The sequence below is a fragment of the Oculina patagonica genome, chromosome 7, assembly GCF_052425735.1.
Source record: "Oculina patagonica isolate OP01 chromosome 7, crgOcupat, whole genome shotgun sequence".
NCBI lineage: Eukaryota > Metazoa > Cnidaria > Anthozoa > Scleractinia > Oculinidae > Oculina > Oculina patagonica.
Genome location: NC_135764.1, coordinates 30,934,240 through 30,952,451, shown reverse-complemented (window position 1 = coordinate 30,952,451; position 18,212 = coordinate 30,934,240). Strand labels below are relative to the sequence as shown.

The 18,212-nt window shown below is 39.3% G+C and overlaps 2 protein-coding genes across 2 annotated transcripts; one reads left to right on the top strand and one right to left on the bottom strand.

Annotated features, from left to right (window-relative positions):
- The first annotated feature begins 304 nt into the window (after positions 1-304).
- Positions 305-3,891, top strand: LOC144660967 (large ribosomal subunit protein mL43-like). Its single transcript, XM_078521688.1, has 3 exons — positions 305-428; positions 506-612; positions 2,718-3,891. Exons 1-3 carry the CDS (start codon positions 322-324, stop codon positions 2,927-2,929), a joined length of 426 nt encoding a protein of 141 aa, XP_078377814.1. The 5' UTR covers positions 305-321; the 3' UTR covers positions 2,930-3,891.
- A 4,531-nt stretch (positions 3,892-8,422) lies between these two features.
- Positions 8,423-14,543, bottom strand: LOC144659379 (calcitonin gene-related peptide type 1 receptor-like). Its single transcript, XM_078519788.1, has 10 exons — positions 14,480-14,543; positions 13,856-13,979; positions 13,333-13,483; positions 12,378-12,450; positions 11,948-12,017; positions 11,507-11,592; positions 10,669-10,792; positions 10,377-10,478; positions 9,036-9,147; positions 8,423-8,475 (listed from the first exon to the last, which is right to left on the bottom strand). Exons 1-10 carry the CDS (start codon positions 14,512-14,514, stop codon positions 8,423-8,425), a joined length of 930 nt encoding a protein of 309 aa, XP_078375914.1. The 5' UTR covers positions 14,515-14,543.
- Positions 14,544-18,212: the final 3,669 nt, after the last annotated feature.

Below are 18,212 nucleotides of genomic sequence, written 5' to 3'. Positions count from 1 at the left end.
CTGTAACTCGTGATTCGTGACTCATGATTTTCAAGCACAAGCTTACTAAGTCCTGAAAAGTTTTCTAACTCGAGAACTGAAGCAATCTCGAGGATAAGGCAATCTTAACTAGTTCAATTCCCAAGGAGGAGCGCTTTGTCACATAATATACAAGAAAAAAGAAAAAGTAGAATAAATAAAAAATAAAAATAAATAAAAACTAAATAAAGATCCCTCAGGATCGCAGAATTTTTTCCAGCGAGGGGTCTGGGAACGAGATTACAATGTAGCCGACCGTAGAATGCTGCTTACATGACGTAAATATCCCTGAAAGTTTCCAAGATGGCGCAAGTGAACGTAGCAAATAGAGTGTTAGGTCGCTATGTTCGACCATTAATGCGAGTCACTTTCAACTACTGTAAAACTGGAGGGAGCAGTAGAGGCGTTAGGTAATCATTGAAGCGAATGCTTGATTGCAAAGTGCCGATTTTAGCCCTGATGTTCGTACATGTGCTTTTAATTTCAGGGAGTTCATTGATAAAAACATCGTGGATTTTGCAAAGAACAATCCTGGAATTGCTATTTACGTCAGAGAACGAAACGGAAAGCATCCCAGGATCATTGCAAATTTTAGTAAGTTATTTCTGTGGTATAATAGTAAAGTATTTTGATGTTTCTACCGAACTTAATCGAACTTTAATAATACATTGATGCGATAACTGTTGATCATTAGTTCGATCGAGTTGACTGTGCATGTGGAACCACCCCACAATTACATCACATGCCGAAGATAAACCAAGCGCCTAAGGAGTCTAAGGACTGCAAAATCTTAAATTTGAAACCACATTATCCCACGCCAATGGCTCACCAAGATTTTCAAAATGGTATGCCAAAACGCCAAAACCAATCGTGACTCACTTATGCACGTTTCCCCTGCTTCGAGTATTTGCTTCAAGTTCTGATAAGTTCACTGGCAGGATTATCTGTGTCCTTTGTGAGTGGCCAGAGTGGTTACTTTGTTTTCATTTTACGACACTCAATTAAAAGCTACTCTAAGTAAATTGCTATATAATCAATGTCATTTATTTATTTATTTAATTTATTTATTGTTTTATGATGTCCAATAAAATAAGGCTAAAATGGCTGACAGCTAAAGCTGACCCCAAGGATGTGTACACTAGAGAATACAGTTCACTGTAATTTTGAAAAAGGAATTTGTGTCGTCCACTTTGGTCTGTGATCATACCCTGATTTAACATTCTTGTTAAATCAGTTGTATTGATTACCAACTGATTTGGACTCTACTCACTCCATAAATTACCTTTATAAATGTTTAACTTTTTTAAATCTACATATAACAGTCAAACCTCTTCTTATAGACAGCTTTACAATGAATACTACAGACACTACCCTATTACAAACAAAAAAACTACTCTTATTGCTATTTTATTAGTTGTGTTTTAATGACATTTATTTATTTATTTATTAAATTTTTTTATTGCTTTACGGTGTAGAGCAATATTGCTCTATGGTGTAGAGCGAAGGCAAACAAAAGCTGGTCCCAAAGATGTCTACACTGGAAAATGTAGTTCACTGTAATATTTTTTCGAAAAAAGGAATTTGTGTCGTCCAATTTTGTCTGTGATCATACACTGGCTTAACATTATTGTTAAATCAGTTGTATTGATTACCAACTGATTTGGACTCTACTCAAGTATACTCACTAAAGTACTTATCCTCATCGGGCCCATGAGGACTCTTGAGGCCGGATACTAAAGTATACCATTATAAATGCTAAGCATTTTTTTAAATCTGCATATTACAGCCAAACCTCTTCTTTCAGACAGCTTTACAACTAATAATAAGGACACTACCCTATTTAATACAAACAGTTCATATGAACTTTAACTTTGTAAAACAGACACCTCCACAATACAGATTCCTTTCACCACCCCCCTGGTGACTGTATGCAAGAGGTTTTGACTGTACAACCTACAAAATTATTACAAGCAAAACTGGTTTAGTTGCAAGTTAGCTTGCAGAGGATTATTTACCTAAGTCTACATTGTAAGCTCTTCCTATTTATTTAATATTTATTAATTTATTTTTATTACAATTCCTGGCAGATAAAAAATATACAGAAGAAATTAAAACATAAATGCAACAAACTTACAAATAAGAAAAGTATACACAAATGTACAAAAAAAGGGGAAAAAAGAGAAAAATAAATATATCAAATAAAATTAGCCATAAGAGACCCACAAAGGAGTCCAAGACTCCATAATGGATGAGCCACTGCAATCATTAAAATTATTCTGATAATCTCTATTTTTTTACTTTAAAATTCATAAAATTATAGGTTTTAGACACAATCCCTTGAAATGTGTGCTAAAACAATAAGACTGTTTGCCCTCATTTTCTACGAGTAATAGTCAACTTAACTTTGCCTTGTTGACTGTTCATTCATAGAAAACACAGACTCAAAGTCCAGTTGTTAAATACCATATTTACCCAAGTAAGGACTGTTGCCGTTTAAGCGCTGCCCCCAATTAAGTGCCGCATATGAAAGCTCATTACAAATGTTAATTATTTTTTAAAGAGTGCAGCCCCCCTGAAGCGGTGCAACCGAAACACTAAAAATTTAAAGAGCGGCATGGCACTCAATCTTGAAATACGGTAGTTATTGCTTAGTGAGCTGTCATTGATTTCTGTTTGTATTTCTTTATTTCATTGTTTAGTAAATGGTAATACCAAAGAGGTCAATATAAGGAACGCGAAACCAGAGAAGGTTAAAGAATTGGTTACAAGCCTTAAAAACGCATCTGGAGAAGAAGTGCAGAAATTAAGAAAATTCTGGCACACAGAGAACCCTTCAATACAAGGAACTTGGAATCCATTCTTGAACAAACCACCCTCACTTAGAAAACATGTCATAAACAAAGTTGAGTAAGGCTGAGGCTACACGAGAATGTTATGACAAGTCAGGTCACTACAATGCATTTTTACCACATGCTGGGATGTGAATTTTTTGATAAAAATCATGTACAAGTGCTAGCATCTTGTGCTGGCTGTTTACGGTAACACAGATGTCATTGTTGTGTGGCCCTCGGGGCGAAACCTGGACTGCAAGGTTTGAAGAAGGCTTCAGATTAATTTTGTCAATCATATCAAACAAGGAGTTCATTTTAGTAGACTTCTTCCTCAGTGGGTCAAAATTCACCAATCACAGCCTAGCAGTTCACTGGTAAGAAGTGATTGGTTGATTTCAATCTGTAAACCTACTGTACTTTAAAACTACTGTAACTGCAGTTTTGTTATAAGAAGTTTCCTAAGTAAACCTCATACCAAGGAGCTCTCCATTCTCGTCACCATAGCCCCTCCTTTTTTTAGCCGGCTGGGCCTTGGCACGAGAAAATGAAGGGCTCTGGGGACATAAGATTTTAAAACTAAATCGAATTTTTTAATGGGCTGTTTGGAAAAAAGAATTCCTAAACGGAAGTCAAAAACGTAACGACTCTCTCATACATTCTTTTGAAATATCATGACTGCATACATGAAGACTGGAAGTCCTAGCATCTAGGACTGGAAATCCTGTGTCCCCAGAGCCCTTAGTTTTTCGCGTGCCAAGGCCCAGACGGCTAAGAGAAACGAAAGGGCTATGGGTACGAGAATGGGAGTTCTCTTGTCAGGAAGAAGAGAGACCCTGGTAACAATATTGGAATTTCCAAGATCACTAATTATTGTAATACAGTGGTATGCTGATAACTTGAACCAAAAGCCTTTTCAAACCAATTTCGGTCTCCCTTGGAGGTTCAAGAAATTGGAAATAATTTAGGTGTAAATTATTATCATGCTTCAATATTCCCCAAGGATAGAAGAGGAACAAATATTTGAGATTGTAAATAAAGATAATGTTTTAATTTGTTGCTGAGAGTTTCTGTTTGTTCACTTATCATTAGGCGGTGGCGCCTATCGGCGCCTATATGCTGTGGCCCGTGGACGGGCAATGTTACGATTACTCCAACCGAGTAGCACTGGGAACTAGGCACTTTGTTGTTTACTCAGAGTGTTTACCATTTACAAGAAATTTCGGAAAATTTCCGTTGGGAATTTCCGTTGGGAAGAGTGCGTTCCATTTAGACGGGTCTCATTCGTCCACAGGCTCCTCTCTGTTCGGTTTCTGTTGCTCGCTTCGGGATCGTCCGCGAAAGATGTTTATACTCAAGTGATGATGCATGAAATCATAAAGTTCGTAGTTACGAGAAAAGTCTGATAAATTCAAAAGATGATGGGGGAAATTAGTATCCTTGCAGCGGCTACAACTTTCATGAGACGCTACCTGTGCCACAATAGTAACGCTTTGTCAGCATATTCGATCGATGAATTTAATATACTTGCTCTGCCCAAAGAAAGCTTGACTTAGGCACAAATTTCACCTACCATTTATCGTGATGCAGTATATTTTGTAGATCTGATGCAAATACTTGAGTAGAGCACTCGATTAAACCCTGAAAACGCACCTATGAAGAACTTACATAAGACTGACCCGCCATTTTAGTTGAGGAAACGTGAGACCCGGCTGTGAAAAAGGCTTGGGACTAGTGAGAAAGACGAGAAATCTGTAAATGGAACACGAATTTCCATTGGGAAGTTTCCACCGGGAAAACGGGACTATCTTTTCAGGTTGTCCGTTTATTTCGGGAATTTTCCAGTGGAACGAACCGAAAAGTCGTGTTCCATTTACATCCCACCCGGAATTTACGGAATTTTTTTGTAAATGGTAAACACCCTCAGGTTCGGTACGCCTCACGGTACGCCATCTTTGATTGTCAAGAGTACTGAATCAACTTTAAGAGCATCCATCGGCAAAACGCGTTTGATTTCTAACGTACAGTTAAACAGAGTTTTGGGTTCAGGGGAGAATGATGTACTGGATAATTGTGAGCTCGCTTAAAGAACTTTTCTACCGTTGTACGTGTATTCGAAGTCGGCATACGTGATGGCAGACTAACTTGACTGATGTTGAATCACAGGTAACCAAAGCGTACTATGAGAGTTTGTATGGATGTACTAAGAAGGCTTGTATGGATTTGAAATAAAGTTGAGAAAAATATCCCTTTTTACCGGTGAAAAGTTATAATGAAACTTTAAACCTTACCTGGTGTCACGTTTTTGTATTTCTAGCGCTTTAGAAAGTCATACGCGCGATTTTCGTCTTAACCGTCTGTTGCGTACTTTCTTTTAGTATTTTATACACCAAATACAAAACAAGGTACAGATGGCCAAAAGCGACGGAGATTGAAACGGATTGCGATATGGGTTTTTGAAATATTGTTGGGCTCTACAGTTTTCAAAGTTAATCTTGTTTGCTTGTAACTTTAAATTATAACACACGGGAGACACATTAAGTTAAGTTAACATTAAGTTTCATACATTTTGCAAAACTTAAATTAAACTTAACTCAGCCGTAACACAGTTTCTTTAACGTTACGGTTTCTCTTCAAAGAGATTCAAAGGCCAAAATAGTTCCAAAAATAATGTTTTTCGCTTTAGTTTTGTATGAGGTTTCCATCAGATGATGATCGTTCATATGCAAACTGACTATGAAGCGGTTACAGCGCACTCATAAAGTCAGACTTGCTTGGCTTTCTTGTGCTTTGGCCAACGCGACTTTACGCGAGTATTCATGGACCGAACAAGTCAATAATTCTTTGCATCAAGGAGGAAAGGAAATATTGAAAACCAGTGAAACAAAAAGAAAGCGCAGAAAACACAAACATTACAAGAATCAATGTTTATAACACACACGTTTACACAGTTGTATTTCGCGGGATGGGGGGGGGGGGGAGGGTAAAGTACGCTGCAATCTGCAAAATTTTGATATTTGAAAATGCGAAAATTACGAAAATCGGGATAATTTACAAAACCTTTGTCTTGCACAACTTTTATGGAAAACCGACGGACAAAAAATGTAAAGAAATATAAGGTTTGGGATGGCCTCGATGGAGCTACGAAAAATACATACCGTACATGTAAACATTAAAAGACCCTTGACGAAAAATGTACAGCCCCTACGAAAACTCTTTACCATTTGTTACATTTGAAATTTTGCAAGGCCGTTGCAAATGACACAAAATCGAAAAATTTGTAATATGTGCAGCTTGCGTTTAATCTAGGACGTAAATGATTGCCTAGACAACGAGCAGTCCCTATTTTTTCGCAGAGCGAAAAAGCTTGAAGCGATTTTTTTTTTTTGTTTCGCTTCTCGCCTCACCCCGCCTCCTCCCCCCGCGCGTTCATTTTTTTTTCGCTTTAAGCTAGACGGACTCTGCGAAAAAATAGGGACTGCTCGTAGTCTACTGTTCGCCTTATTTGCGGGACTGATTGTCCTTTTTCGACTTGGTGATATTCACATCTTCAGTGGTCCAGGCCATACGACGGTGGGACAAGTGTGGACGCTCTACTTCGGAGTCAAGGTCACTGAACAAGCTTTTGGATCTGTTGTGTTTTCGTGGCTTCTTCAAAGGCTTGGGTTTATCCCAAACTCCGTACCCTTTGAATGCTTCGTAGATATTCAGTGGCAGGCTTTCTGTCATTCTGAGAGATTGACCAACTGCGGGGCAACTCTTCCTCTTTACGTCCAAAACTCTGCTGGGAGCGGGTCTGACAGGCAACGAATCTTCAAGGTAGATCTCTTCCTCAAAGATCTGGATTTTTGACGACAGGCGGTTCTCAGCCTGCATTCCATCTATGCCGGAGTCGTAGGACTGTCTAGATTCTTTCCTCCTTGGTTGTTGTTGAGCTTCCATGGGCTGGCAGCGGATATTCGTTTTAAAGTAATCCGGGAGCGATCCTCGTCTGGGAAGCTCGGGCCGCGTCGGGGCTTTAAGTGACTTTTGCTCGGCGCTGGAAGAAGGGATGGTACATTTAGGCGAGGCAACGGGTGAACTGAGGGTTGTAACAGGTGTCTGATGGCTGCAGCCTGGTTGAGGATGAAGGATGACCTTGGTAGTTTTCGTCTAAAAGGCAAAAAAAAAAAAAAAAAAAATCAATGAGATGGTAGGTACTCTTTGCCTTTTCCGATTCAAGACAAGCGTGGCGTTCACCTTCGAGCACTGGGAGCCAACGAAGGGACCGGAGCTACACGAAGCCCTATAGCTAGTTCCAAACAAATAACAATGCTGTTTTGCACAGGAAGACAATCATTGCCAGGACAACACGTCCGAGCGTTGTTACAGAACAGCAGAGCTTATTTAATAAGAAGCCCTTCAAGTAGGTGTAAAATGTTTTGGGAGAAGACAACAATAACATTTTCTAAACAATCTGATCTGGTGCTGTTTCCAATAAATAAGATTGCAATTGCGCGACTTCGTTTGACTGAACAAACAAAATATCAAAATTATGTCGTTGAATCAGGCAAGCAACAAAAACAAACCAACAACAACAAATCCGCAACAATTACGACAACACCACCAACAACAGTAACAAAACCAGGTTTCTGGCGTGACACATGGAGATTACGAATAACAAAAATTCGCACGCATGATTTTGCTATCTACAACATTTTACCTGACTTGGAGGCGACTGGCGCCTAATCTCTCTCATTTCAATCATCCTGGGCTCAGTCCACTCGGGGTGGACACGTGCTAGACCAGGGATCGGTGATTGGATACCGAATTGTAAGCTCAATGGCGTTCCAGGAATTTCTTCTGAAAATCACGTGAACAAAAAAAAAAAACTGGTCAAGTATCTTATGATAACCGTACAGAGGCTCACTAATCTTACAAAGTCTCTCTAATAAGTAGTGTATAACTCTCTAACTCCGGTGTCCCGCTTTGGGGTGTAAATTACGCATTTTGGTCTTACTTAGGAAGTTTAGGATAGAACATCAATATTTTGAGACATGAAGTACCGGAGGGGGGGGGGGGTACTCCCTATAATGGCCTATACGGGGAGGCTCCGCCCGAAAGGGGTACATTTTTCAGGCTTTAGGTATATAAAGGGGTAGGGATTTCACAAGTTTAGGTATATGAAAGGGTATGTAAATCCGTCATTTAGGTTTTATAAAGAGCCTTGAATTAAAATATTTCGAACAGACGCACTTTATGGCTGTATTATTTTAATTTATAAAGCGCAACATGAAAATGACAAGAAAACGTCCTGTTCTAAGTCTATGCCAAGTCTTTTAGGTATATGAAAGGAGTACCTTTTTTCAGTGAAAGGTATACGAAAGGGGTGCAATTTCTGTGAAAATGGTATGTAAAAGGGTAAGGGGTAAGAGCTCGGGGCGGAGCCTCCCCGTATAAAACTTTTTTGAGTGCCCCCCCCCCCGGGATGAAGTACTCGTTTAGGGTTGCACATGAAGACATAAACAGCGCTGTCTAGTAGACCGATCAGGCGCGAAAAAAAATTGAGATTGCCCAGATTGGTCTACCTTAGGGGTTTAATTCAAATTCTTCCGGCGAGCATTCTCGTAGGCTTTTATAGATTGTGCTCCTAAAAGTGGCATATTATGCTACTAGCAGTGCTCAAAATTTTGCCAAATTATGCAAAAATTATGCAGGAATTCCCAAATTATGCTTCTGATTTCCGAAATTATGCTCACAAAATGACGTAGATTCTATACATAGAGGTGCGCAATAACGACACCAAATTATGATGTTTTTTAAATAAACTGTTGTTGTAAATTTTTGTAAAATGCCTCCAACGACTTAACAATCACAATTGTATAGCTAAAACACGCATTGCAAGAACAAACTACCTAAATTTCATTTATTTCTGTAGAAAGTACACCATATTTACTACATTTTATGAATTTATGCTCCAAAAAGTGCTAAAAATTGCTAATTATGCCGTGGCAGTGCTCGTTTCACAAATTATGCTTTTTAGCTCCAATTATGCCAAAAATTATGCTAGCACAATCTATAAAAGCCTATTCTCGTCCCTTTTATATAGGAGTCCCCTCCCCCGGGAGGTTACTACCAGGTTAATCCCAGGCGCGCGAATCCCCACAATGATAAATGTTCTTCGTGACGTTGAAAAGAAGAAAATCTCACCTGGATTTAGTGTTGTCGTGCGAGTTAGTGACGAAGCAAAGCTTGCACCGGCCCTTGTGGCCATTATGCCAGGAGCTTGCTCGACCGGCCCAGAACCTGATCCCGATCTTCTCTGATTAAACAAGAAACATAAAAAACGGTCATTACGTGCATATGACAAGTGCTGTGTTGAGAAAAATTCTACGGCCCACAAGAAAAAAATGAGGGTCGCTGAGAGCGCATGAGACCTTTTGGCCCGACAAGAGAGAGTTTTAGCTTTTTTCAAGCTCTCGTTCTTTTATGGCCTTCCTCTGCGGTTTTGTATATATGTATTTTTTAGACGAACATCAGAAATCTTAACAATCTTGATGCATTATTAGATGATGGGTGCAGAGGCTGTCCGCTCTGCTCCTCCTAAAGAATTTTTAATTATGTATTATGTATTATTGTATTATATTTTAACTTAGATTTAAATTTAATTATTGTAAATAGCCATAGTTGTTTTAGCATTTTCTTTTATTTTAACCCTTTTTTGTTATGTCCCCGTATTAGTGGGAGAGTTTTCCCCAGCTAGGTGGTTTATGACATTTTTTTTAAATTAAGTTTCTATCTATCTACCCTATCTAATTTCTTCTTTTCTTCATTTTACCATGAATAGCTAGAGAGTGAAACAATCAAAGGAAAGCGAAATTCGAACACAAGCCCAACAGGTCTCAACACAAGGTTTTGAAATTCCTACAACAAACCTTGGGAAGCACCGGATCCGCCAGATAAATCCCGCTTTTTTTCTCGCTGAATGTTATAGTCAGTAAAATGCGCGCTAGATCCCAGGCTTTCCAGATCCGTGTGTACAGGTTGAAAAACGTATAAGGCGATCGACTTTAGCCATCTCTGGTAAAGACCGCTGAGAAAATTTTAGTTATGGCCGTCACGACTTCTATAGATTTAGAAATCCAAAACTTCGAAGACTAATTTACACAGATTTTCGCGTAACGGTACTAAGATAATGTTAATATTCCTAATTGTAGAAAGCTATACAAAGGTAGGTATTTTTCTAAATCCATTCATGTATCTTAGAACAGTAGTATAATGGTTTATACTTCTTCCTCAAGCCTGCGCAACGCCGTAAAATCGTAACAAAACACTCAATACTTGGACTGTCCACAGCCCTCTATTTTTTCGTGTTTTTTCGATCGATGAGCGCGCGGTGAGAACGGGAAGAGAACTGGACACCAGCGCAAAACGCTTCCCGCCCCCCTCTCCCCGCGCGCTCGCGCTTCCTCGCTTCGTTTGCTTTTTTGCGTTGAAAAATCGAGAGGCTGTGGACAGTCTACTCAATACTTTGAGTAAACTATTTAATACCGTTGTGAAATTGTGTTGGTAACACCACTGATGCCAGCGTTCTATTACAGCTTGGCGAACCTCTGAATTCCACGCGACAAATACCAAGGCTGCTAGGGCTCCCTAATAAAAAATCAAACAAGAGAATGAGAAAACGACTCGTTAATAAAAAAAATAAACAAACAAGCCCGCTCTTTTTGTGATTGCTGTTTGTTTTCATACTCGTGACAAGCAGTTCAGACTCGTGCTTCGCGGACAATTTGAATAAACATGTACAGTATGTTGATATTCGATTTTCTTTGCGATATTTTACCTGAAGTGGGAAGACCACTCGCACAAAGTAATCAAACGCCGTATTTCCTCGAGGAGTATAAAATATGGCCAAATATATGACTCCCATCTGTGGAATCAATATCAGGGCTCCCTTGGTCGCCTTTCTGTGGATGTAAGATAGACATCAAAGTTCTCAATACCATTTTCACACAATTTCCTACCATTTTCGTCTTTGGGAGAATAAAGTTTAGATGAAGGCATTTCATGACACGTGCATATTGAGCTCCTGAATTCTTGTTAGCTTATGGAAAAGAATGTGGGCGCGCAGTGGCCTAATAATTAGTGTGCCGGGCTCCGGATCGAACGGTCTGGCTTAGAACCCTGGCCGGGGTCATTGCATTGTGTTCTTGGGCAAGACACTTTACTTTCATAGTGCCTCTCTCCACCCAGGAATATACAGGCTACCAGTGAACTTACTGCTAGGGGGTAACCCTGCGATGGACTAACATCCCATCTAAGGGGGAGTAGAAATACTCCTTGTTCTTTAATGATACAGAAACCGGTATAAGCTCCGGCCTGATTGGCTACTATGCTCGACAGCCGTCTTTACCTTTTTTATATATAGAAGAGAAAAGCCTCTATTAGAAGTGATATGATATACTGAGCTAATCAAGATGCAGGAATCACTGAGAATTACAATATTCCGACATAGGATCTGGCGCTAAATACGAAGCTTACACCCTGACCAAGCGGAGTTATCAGTACTCCCGCGCAATTGCAAGTTTCTAATTTGTGTCGAGTTTGCGACTTCGTTTCAATAACGCGCAGTGTTTTTTTTTTCGCAAGAGACTAGATGTGTCGTGCTTTCAATTTGTTACCTGGCGATCTGGAGATCTGGTGTGCTTGTTGCCTTCATTTTCCTCACCAAAACATACAACGCAAACGTTGTGATACCAAGGTTGATCTGGAGGATGCAGAAAGAGCAGTCAATTGAAAACAAGGATTTTAACAGGAAGGCTTCTTTAACAGTTACAGGTTTAGTCAGGCACCCCATAAGGGCCGTTTCTTGTATATGTGGTGATTATATGTGTATTTCGACGGCACCTAAATTCAATATTTTACTGACAGGGACTTTAGGCAAACTCTTCAGGGTCCGAGAAAACTACGACAAAGCAACCACACAAGATATCGTCCTCCCCCAAATCCGGGGACTTTTTTTTGTGGTAAATATGTCAATCAGTCCGCACGCGCGCAACATTTTCACTCTACCAAAAAACCTCTTTTATAGAAAATGGAAAAAAATAATCCTGAACACTCACCACAAGCATACATGTCATGGGTCCATAAAGAATCATCATAAGTGGCTCCTGGCCATGAACGCTCCAGCAACTGAAAGTATAATTACAAAAGATTTGATACCTAGGTCCCGTCCACACTGACCCGGGTAAATTTGAAAACGGAGAAATTTGAAAACGCCGCATAAAATATTTTCCGTCCACATTAACCTGGAAAAATTTGAAAACGATACCCACTTTGGAGAGCGTGTTTGAAAGGTCCGTTTTCGGCAACCGAAAACGCCGGTTCACACTCATACATGAGTGTGGACGGTTGGCCTAACCGGAGAAAAAAAGATGCGTTTTCAAATTTACCCGGGTCAGTGTGGAGGGGGCCTTAGCGACATGTAAACTACAAGTGACATCATGAGTCAGTTACATGAAGGGTTAGAATAGTAACGCTGACCACACCTACCGTGGATCTTGGTCTCCGTATACCGCAAGGCTTACCGGGACATAAATAATGAATGTCAGTAGAGCTGGAAACCCTGTGGATAACGAAAAGCTATTTGAACTGTGTTTTTAAGACTGGCTAATTTTGGTTTGTAAATTTACCAGGTCTTGAAATGATATTTATTTTAAGAAATAAATAAACTTATGTATCTTGTGAGATGTGAAGGTAATCATCTCCCAGGTTACGGTTCGGAGACTTCCCGTCATCCGGGATATTGCTTCATGGGTTCTTACATGAAAGTGAGGCGAGCGTGATTCCAATACTCTTTAAAGGGACCGTGTCACGGATTTAAGCCAAACTTAGGCATAGGAAATGACCATGAGATTCGTTTAAATATACAAAATAACCTCTTAAATCAGTGAAGGAACATTTCAATAACACAGTAAATACAAAAGAAGGCAAGGATGGCCAAAAGCGACGAAGCGAAACGGATTGTGATATGGGTTTTTGAAATATGGTCCGGCGGAACAGTTTTAAAAGTTAATCTTGTCTGCTTGTAAGTTTAAATTATAACGCCCGGGAGACACATTTGACTGCAATGAAGCTATGTTTTTTTCATTTATAATCATAGAATTAATTTCTTTGCAAACATTTAGTTTCATAGCGAATATTTGACAAAATTTTATACCATAAAATTAAATTAGTCGTGACATAGTCCCTTTAATGAAACACAACTGGGAAACAAAACCTTGCTACCGGTGCTTGCGCGGGAAAACATGCAAGCTGCGATGGTTTCGCTTCTAATTAATTTAAAAAATAAAAGCAAAAAGAAATGATGCTCTTATTGATTTTTGATCAATTACCAACGACACAAATACAAAACAAAGCAAACCCATAATAACTTGAAAACCGCTGTATTTATCAGTGGGTGATAATTAATCATAGCGTAATTGTAACATTTGTTTTTTACACTGACCCCATCCAAAGCAGAAATAGTACCAGAAGTGAGATGTGTTATCAAATGTTCTTATGAGCAAGCGCAGAAGGAAGATTGCTTCATTTGTCATCCACGTGACCTCCGACGTGGCGAAATAGCGGTTTATTACCCAGACTCCAGTGCAAACCCTCTGCAACAAAATTAGAAAGAAAGAAAGAAAGATTTTCAAGTGGTGATATGTAACTGGTACAAGTGCTGACGCCTAATTCCGTTTTCGGTATCCGTCATGAACAAGCAATAAAGAAGATAACCCCCGATGCCACTAGCCTCCCCCCCATAACTTCCGCATTTCGTGAGGTAACCCTAACAATTCGCCAGTACCCATTTATGGACCTGGTTGGGGAGATGTACTGTGGGAATAAAGTGTCTTACCTAACAACACCCTGGCAATGAAGTTGACATTTCATGCAGTACGTCAGCTTTATTCTATTGTGGAAAGCATCCCCAATCATAGGTCAATGAAAACGTTTTGCTTTAGTGGGGATAAAATATCGCGACCTACCTGCAAAGAATCGTTCAGAGTCATATCGCCGTAGTAATCGATGAAATACGTAAATGTTCTCATCAAGAAAGCCACCAGTAAGTGCTTGTGCAGTGAGAATCGATTGTTTTGGCCAGTGTGCTTCCTGCAAATCAATCAATCAATCAATCAATCAATCAATCAATCAATCAATCAATCAATCAATCAATCAATCAATCAATCAATCTATCTATCTATCTATCTATCAATCAATCAATCAATCATTCGATCAAACATTCATTCACTCAATCAATCAATCAATCAATCAATCAATCAATCGACCGACCGACCGACCGACCGATCGATCACTTTAACATCGTGATTTTGCCGCAATTTTGGTCAAAACGTGCTAAAATTATGACTTAGTACCTTCATTCATGCATGAAATGCTTCTGGCCCACTTTTTTAATTTGAGTTCAGAACCTCGTGCTTGTGTAAGTCATGACAATACCAATTTAACAGCTTAAGTGAACTAGTATAGTAATTTTCAACTTTACTAGAAGATTATTTAAGGTTTTCTTTGATGTAATAATGCATTTTGGCATTTGATGTTTCGAATTCTGCTAATGATAGCGATAGAAAGAGAGCAGGGCAATTAAAACTCACGTGCAGACAATTAGAGTGAACAACGAGGGCAGCATGATTGACACAGAAATCCAGCTGAATGCCACGAACACGTGACTTTGACTGAGGTAATGCTCCTTCAGTTCCACTGTCAAGTGGCTGTTGGACTGCAGGCACTGGGAAGAGAAAAGTTGAGTTGAGTGGACTGGGCACAAGTAAAAAGGAGACGATAACGTGATAAGACATTCCCTCTTGTGACCTTACCTGTGTTTTACATTTGAAAACCGCATGCATGAAATTTTAACCTTTTAGTCGTTTGGGCAAAAACGAATGATGAATAGGGCTAGAAATGAAAAAACATTTATTTAACCGCATGCCGCTTGCCGCGTTCAGCGTGCAGTTATCGGCCAACCTCGTTCCCAGGGCTTTTCCCTTGGTTTTGGAGCGGGCGGGATAAGCCCTGGGAACAAGGTTGGCTGTCTGCTAGCACTGTCCCCTGATTGGCATGCACGCCGTCCATTGTCCGCTGCGCTTACAAGACTCACCGTTGTGTTTGTGAGGTTACATGTCAACTGTTTGCCATTCCTTAACGCTTGGCTCTCTTCTAACTTCCGGCACTGACTGAAATTCATTCTCTCCCAGTGACCGCTTGTATTACAGCGACGATGAATAAAACCTAAAAAACAAGCATATTTCAATTTGGAATTGTGTAAACAAGATTACGATAAATGCAATGAGAAAAAAGTGACAATTTTGTTACTGGAAGACTTACCACCGGCTGAAAAGAACAGAGTCGGACAAGGCTGGATAAATGTTGAGCCCGCAAGTGTTTCTGGCCAGCAAGCACCCACAAAGGAAACGTTGCACTTTATGAGACCTGAAAAGCAAACAAACAAACGAACCCCACATTTAAAGGGACTGTGTCACGTCTAAGTTAAGTTTGTTTAATTAAGTTGTGCCAAATTCTAGCTATGAAACTTAATGTTACGGCAAAGAAGTTACTTCTATGGATCTAAATGACAAACCCATAAGCTTCATTACAACCAAATGTTTCCCCCGGGCGTTATAATTTAAGAGATTAACTTTGAAAACTGTTCAGCCCAACAGTATTTCGAAAACCCATATCGCAATCCGTTTCAATCTTCTTTATTTTTGGCCGTCTGTACCTTCTATTGTATTTGCTGTGTTATTGAAATGCGCGCTTCACTGTTTTAAGCGGTTATTTTTTATATTTGACCGAAGTTGATGGCCATTTCCCATGTCTAGATTTGGCTAAAATCCGTGACATAGTCCCTTTACGCTTACGTCGTTTTGACCAAACAAAATGCATTAAATCAATGCTATGCTTTCCCAAAGTGGTTTCTAGGAGATTTCCAGAGAAAATCGGGGTTCATTTGTCAATCGCCATTTGGTTCGACTGCATGTGCGAGGTACATAATGGAGTTCAATTGTTTTAAAAAAGCAGTCACATACGTGTTCCATTCTTGAGGTAGCTGTTTGAGTTTTTGTAACAGTTGGTACGCTCCTGTTCGTAAATCGCTTCAACATCGTTGCCTATAGTAGGATTAAGAAAAAACTGACAAAAAACTGAGATTAGAACCGTTGAAGTACTGTCTATAATTGTAATTTATATTGTGAGAAATAAATGTTACAAAATCGTAGCGCGTGTAGAAATCGTTCGTGAGGGTATCAAAGCTTCTCGCTTCTTCGTCGCTTTTGCCAACACGTGTTTTGATAAAGAAAAGATTAGGACCCTGAAGGGGAATATAAATCCCATTTGCCATCCCAAATTTTGCCCAAATTCCATTTCCCAAATCCCAGCCCCAATTCTATTCCTATTTTGTTTGTGATTCCCAGTCACAGTCCATGTGAAAATTTGCCCACATCTTCCATTTACTCCTTAATTCAGGACCCTCAAAGAGATATACTCGCTGGGAATCTGAATTTAGAAAAACACAAGTTAGCTAAAAGCTATTACTAATGGAACATTTTCAAAATAAAATAAACATAAAATAAATCAGTCTTAAAATGGGCAATATTGCCATTCATTACTCATTCGAGTGAATTTTTTCGAGCTTACTCATTTTAATAGAAACTGACTTAATAATAACTTACCACGGCGAGCAAAAACAAGAAAGCGAGATCCCTTGACCAGTAAGGTCTAGGAAAACGCATTTTGGCAGAAGTATGTGGCCACACAGCCGATTTCTGTGTATCAAAAAAGAAAAGAGAAAAGATTACAGAAATTATAACTTACGATACAGTGGAATTTTTTGAACCTCTTAGGAACACGAAATTTTTCTCATGAAATCTGGGGTAAAATTGTAATGGAAGATGTCAAAGATAGTCGTTTGTTGGTTTGGCTTGGAAATATCAATTCTGCCGGCAGAATTTTGAGCATAATAGGCTATTTTTTATGAAAATAAAATACAAAATACTTAGATCAAAAATTTGAAATAATAATAACAATAAATTTGCAAAAAAAACAAACAATTCCGATTTGAACGGTTCCCAATGTAAAACAAAACGCATTTTGCGTAGCGATTTAAACTGAAACATAGCATTGTAAGGGTTAAAAGGGAAACTTTGAAACTGAAATATCGAGCATTGAGGGAGAGCAAAATTAGTACTTTACCTTGGAGAATATAGCAAGCAAAGTGGGCAAATTTTGCTATCTCTGCCGGCAGGCATAGAATTGACGAATTTATTATCCAAATATTTCAGTTTCTATTAATAGTACATTTCTATAAATGGTACAAAGCACCGCAAACCAATCATAAATCAGACCGAGGGAAATTTGAAGGTTTTTTGAGAAGGTTACCAATTTTCACCGAGCTAGCTTTCATAAACAGTGACAAAAATAGATTTCTCGTTAAAAATAGCTGTATAATAATATTCGCAGTCTCTAAAGTACTCATCAAAGGACCTCTTCAAATGAGCTCTGTTTACGGGCTGTCTCGGTTACCAGGACGAATTTTGTCGTTTGTTTATATAGAAAATTTTAGCCCGGTTGACGGGGATAATATCCAAGAGACGAAACCAAAATGGCGACACAAAAAGATGCATCGTTCGCGACCATCGTAGCTTTATCGACATTTTTAACTTTACTAATAAAGCTATTAAATTCGCATATTTCTAAAGTGAAGCTATTTTCTCAAAAAAAGTTGCATCCCGGTTACCAGGCTGGAGTGTTCATATGGGAAAATTTTCTTCTCGGTTGCAGAAACCGAGATATCGGTAACCGGGCTGGCCTGCCTTTTCATATGAACACATCGAAATTTTTACTAAGAAAATAGAAGTGGGTCGAGATCTTGGTAACTGGGCCAGCCCGGTTAACCGAGATCAAATGAAGAGGCCCGCGACAAAAATAGATTTCTCGTTAAAAATAATACTTTGCATAGATTACTATTTCAATTAGGGGGCGCATGGCGAATTGAGGGGCCATTTCAGTCCGGGCTGGAATTTTGTTGCGAATATCGGGTTGAACACTTTAAAAACTTAAAACGTATCGTGGCCGCCATTTTCTTTCGTTGAAAACCATCACTGTGCATCCTTAAGCTCACCTTTCAGCGCGGGCCGAAATATGAATGCGATTTCCAGCCCCGTTCCAAAGACCTGGCTGGAAATGTCTATCCGGGCTCAGTGAAATTCTGCCCGGTATAAAACTTTCTTTATATAATCGCAAACGTCTTTTGAAATTTCTTCTGGAAGCCGAGCTGAAATATCAGCCCGGATAAAATTCGCCATGTAAAGCTTACACTAAATGGTGGTCTGG

Bases quoted from the DNA above. Each gene is read 5' to 3' on its own strand.
- LOC144660967 (XM_078521688.1), top strand. From the start codon at position 322: ATGGCGCAAGTGAACGTAGCAAATAGAGTGTTAGGTCGCTATGTTCGA. The intron at 429-505 runs GTAATCATTGAA...TTTTAATTTCAG, and splicing joins GGGAGCAGTAGAGGCGTTAG to GGAGTTCATTGATAAAAACA. The intron at 613-2,717 runs GTAAGTTATTTC...TTCATTGTTTAG, and splicing joins CAGGATCATTGCAAATTTTA to TAAATGGTAATACCAAAGAG.
- LOC144659379 (XM_078519788.1), bottom strand. From the start codon at position 14,514: ATGCTGCCCTCGTTGTTCACTCTAATTGTCTGCAC. The intron at 11,593-11,947 runs GTGAGTGTTCAG...TGCATCCTCCAG, and splicing joins CCATGACATGTATGCTTGTG to ATCAACCTTGGTATCACAAC. The intron at 9,148-10,376 runs GTATTAAATAGT...TTGTTTAATCAG, and splicing joins ACCAACACAATTTCACAACG to AGAAGATCGGGATCAGGTTC.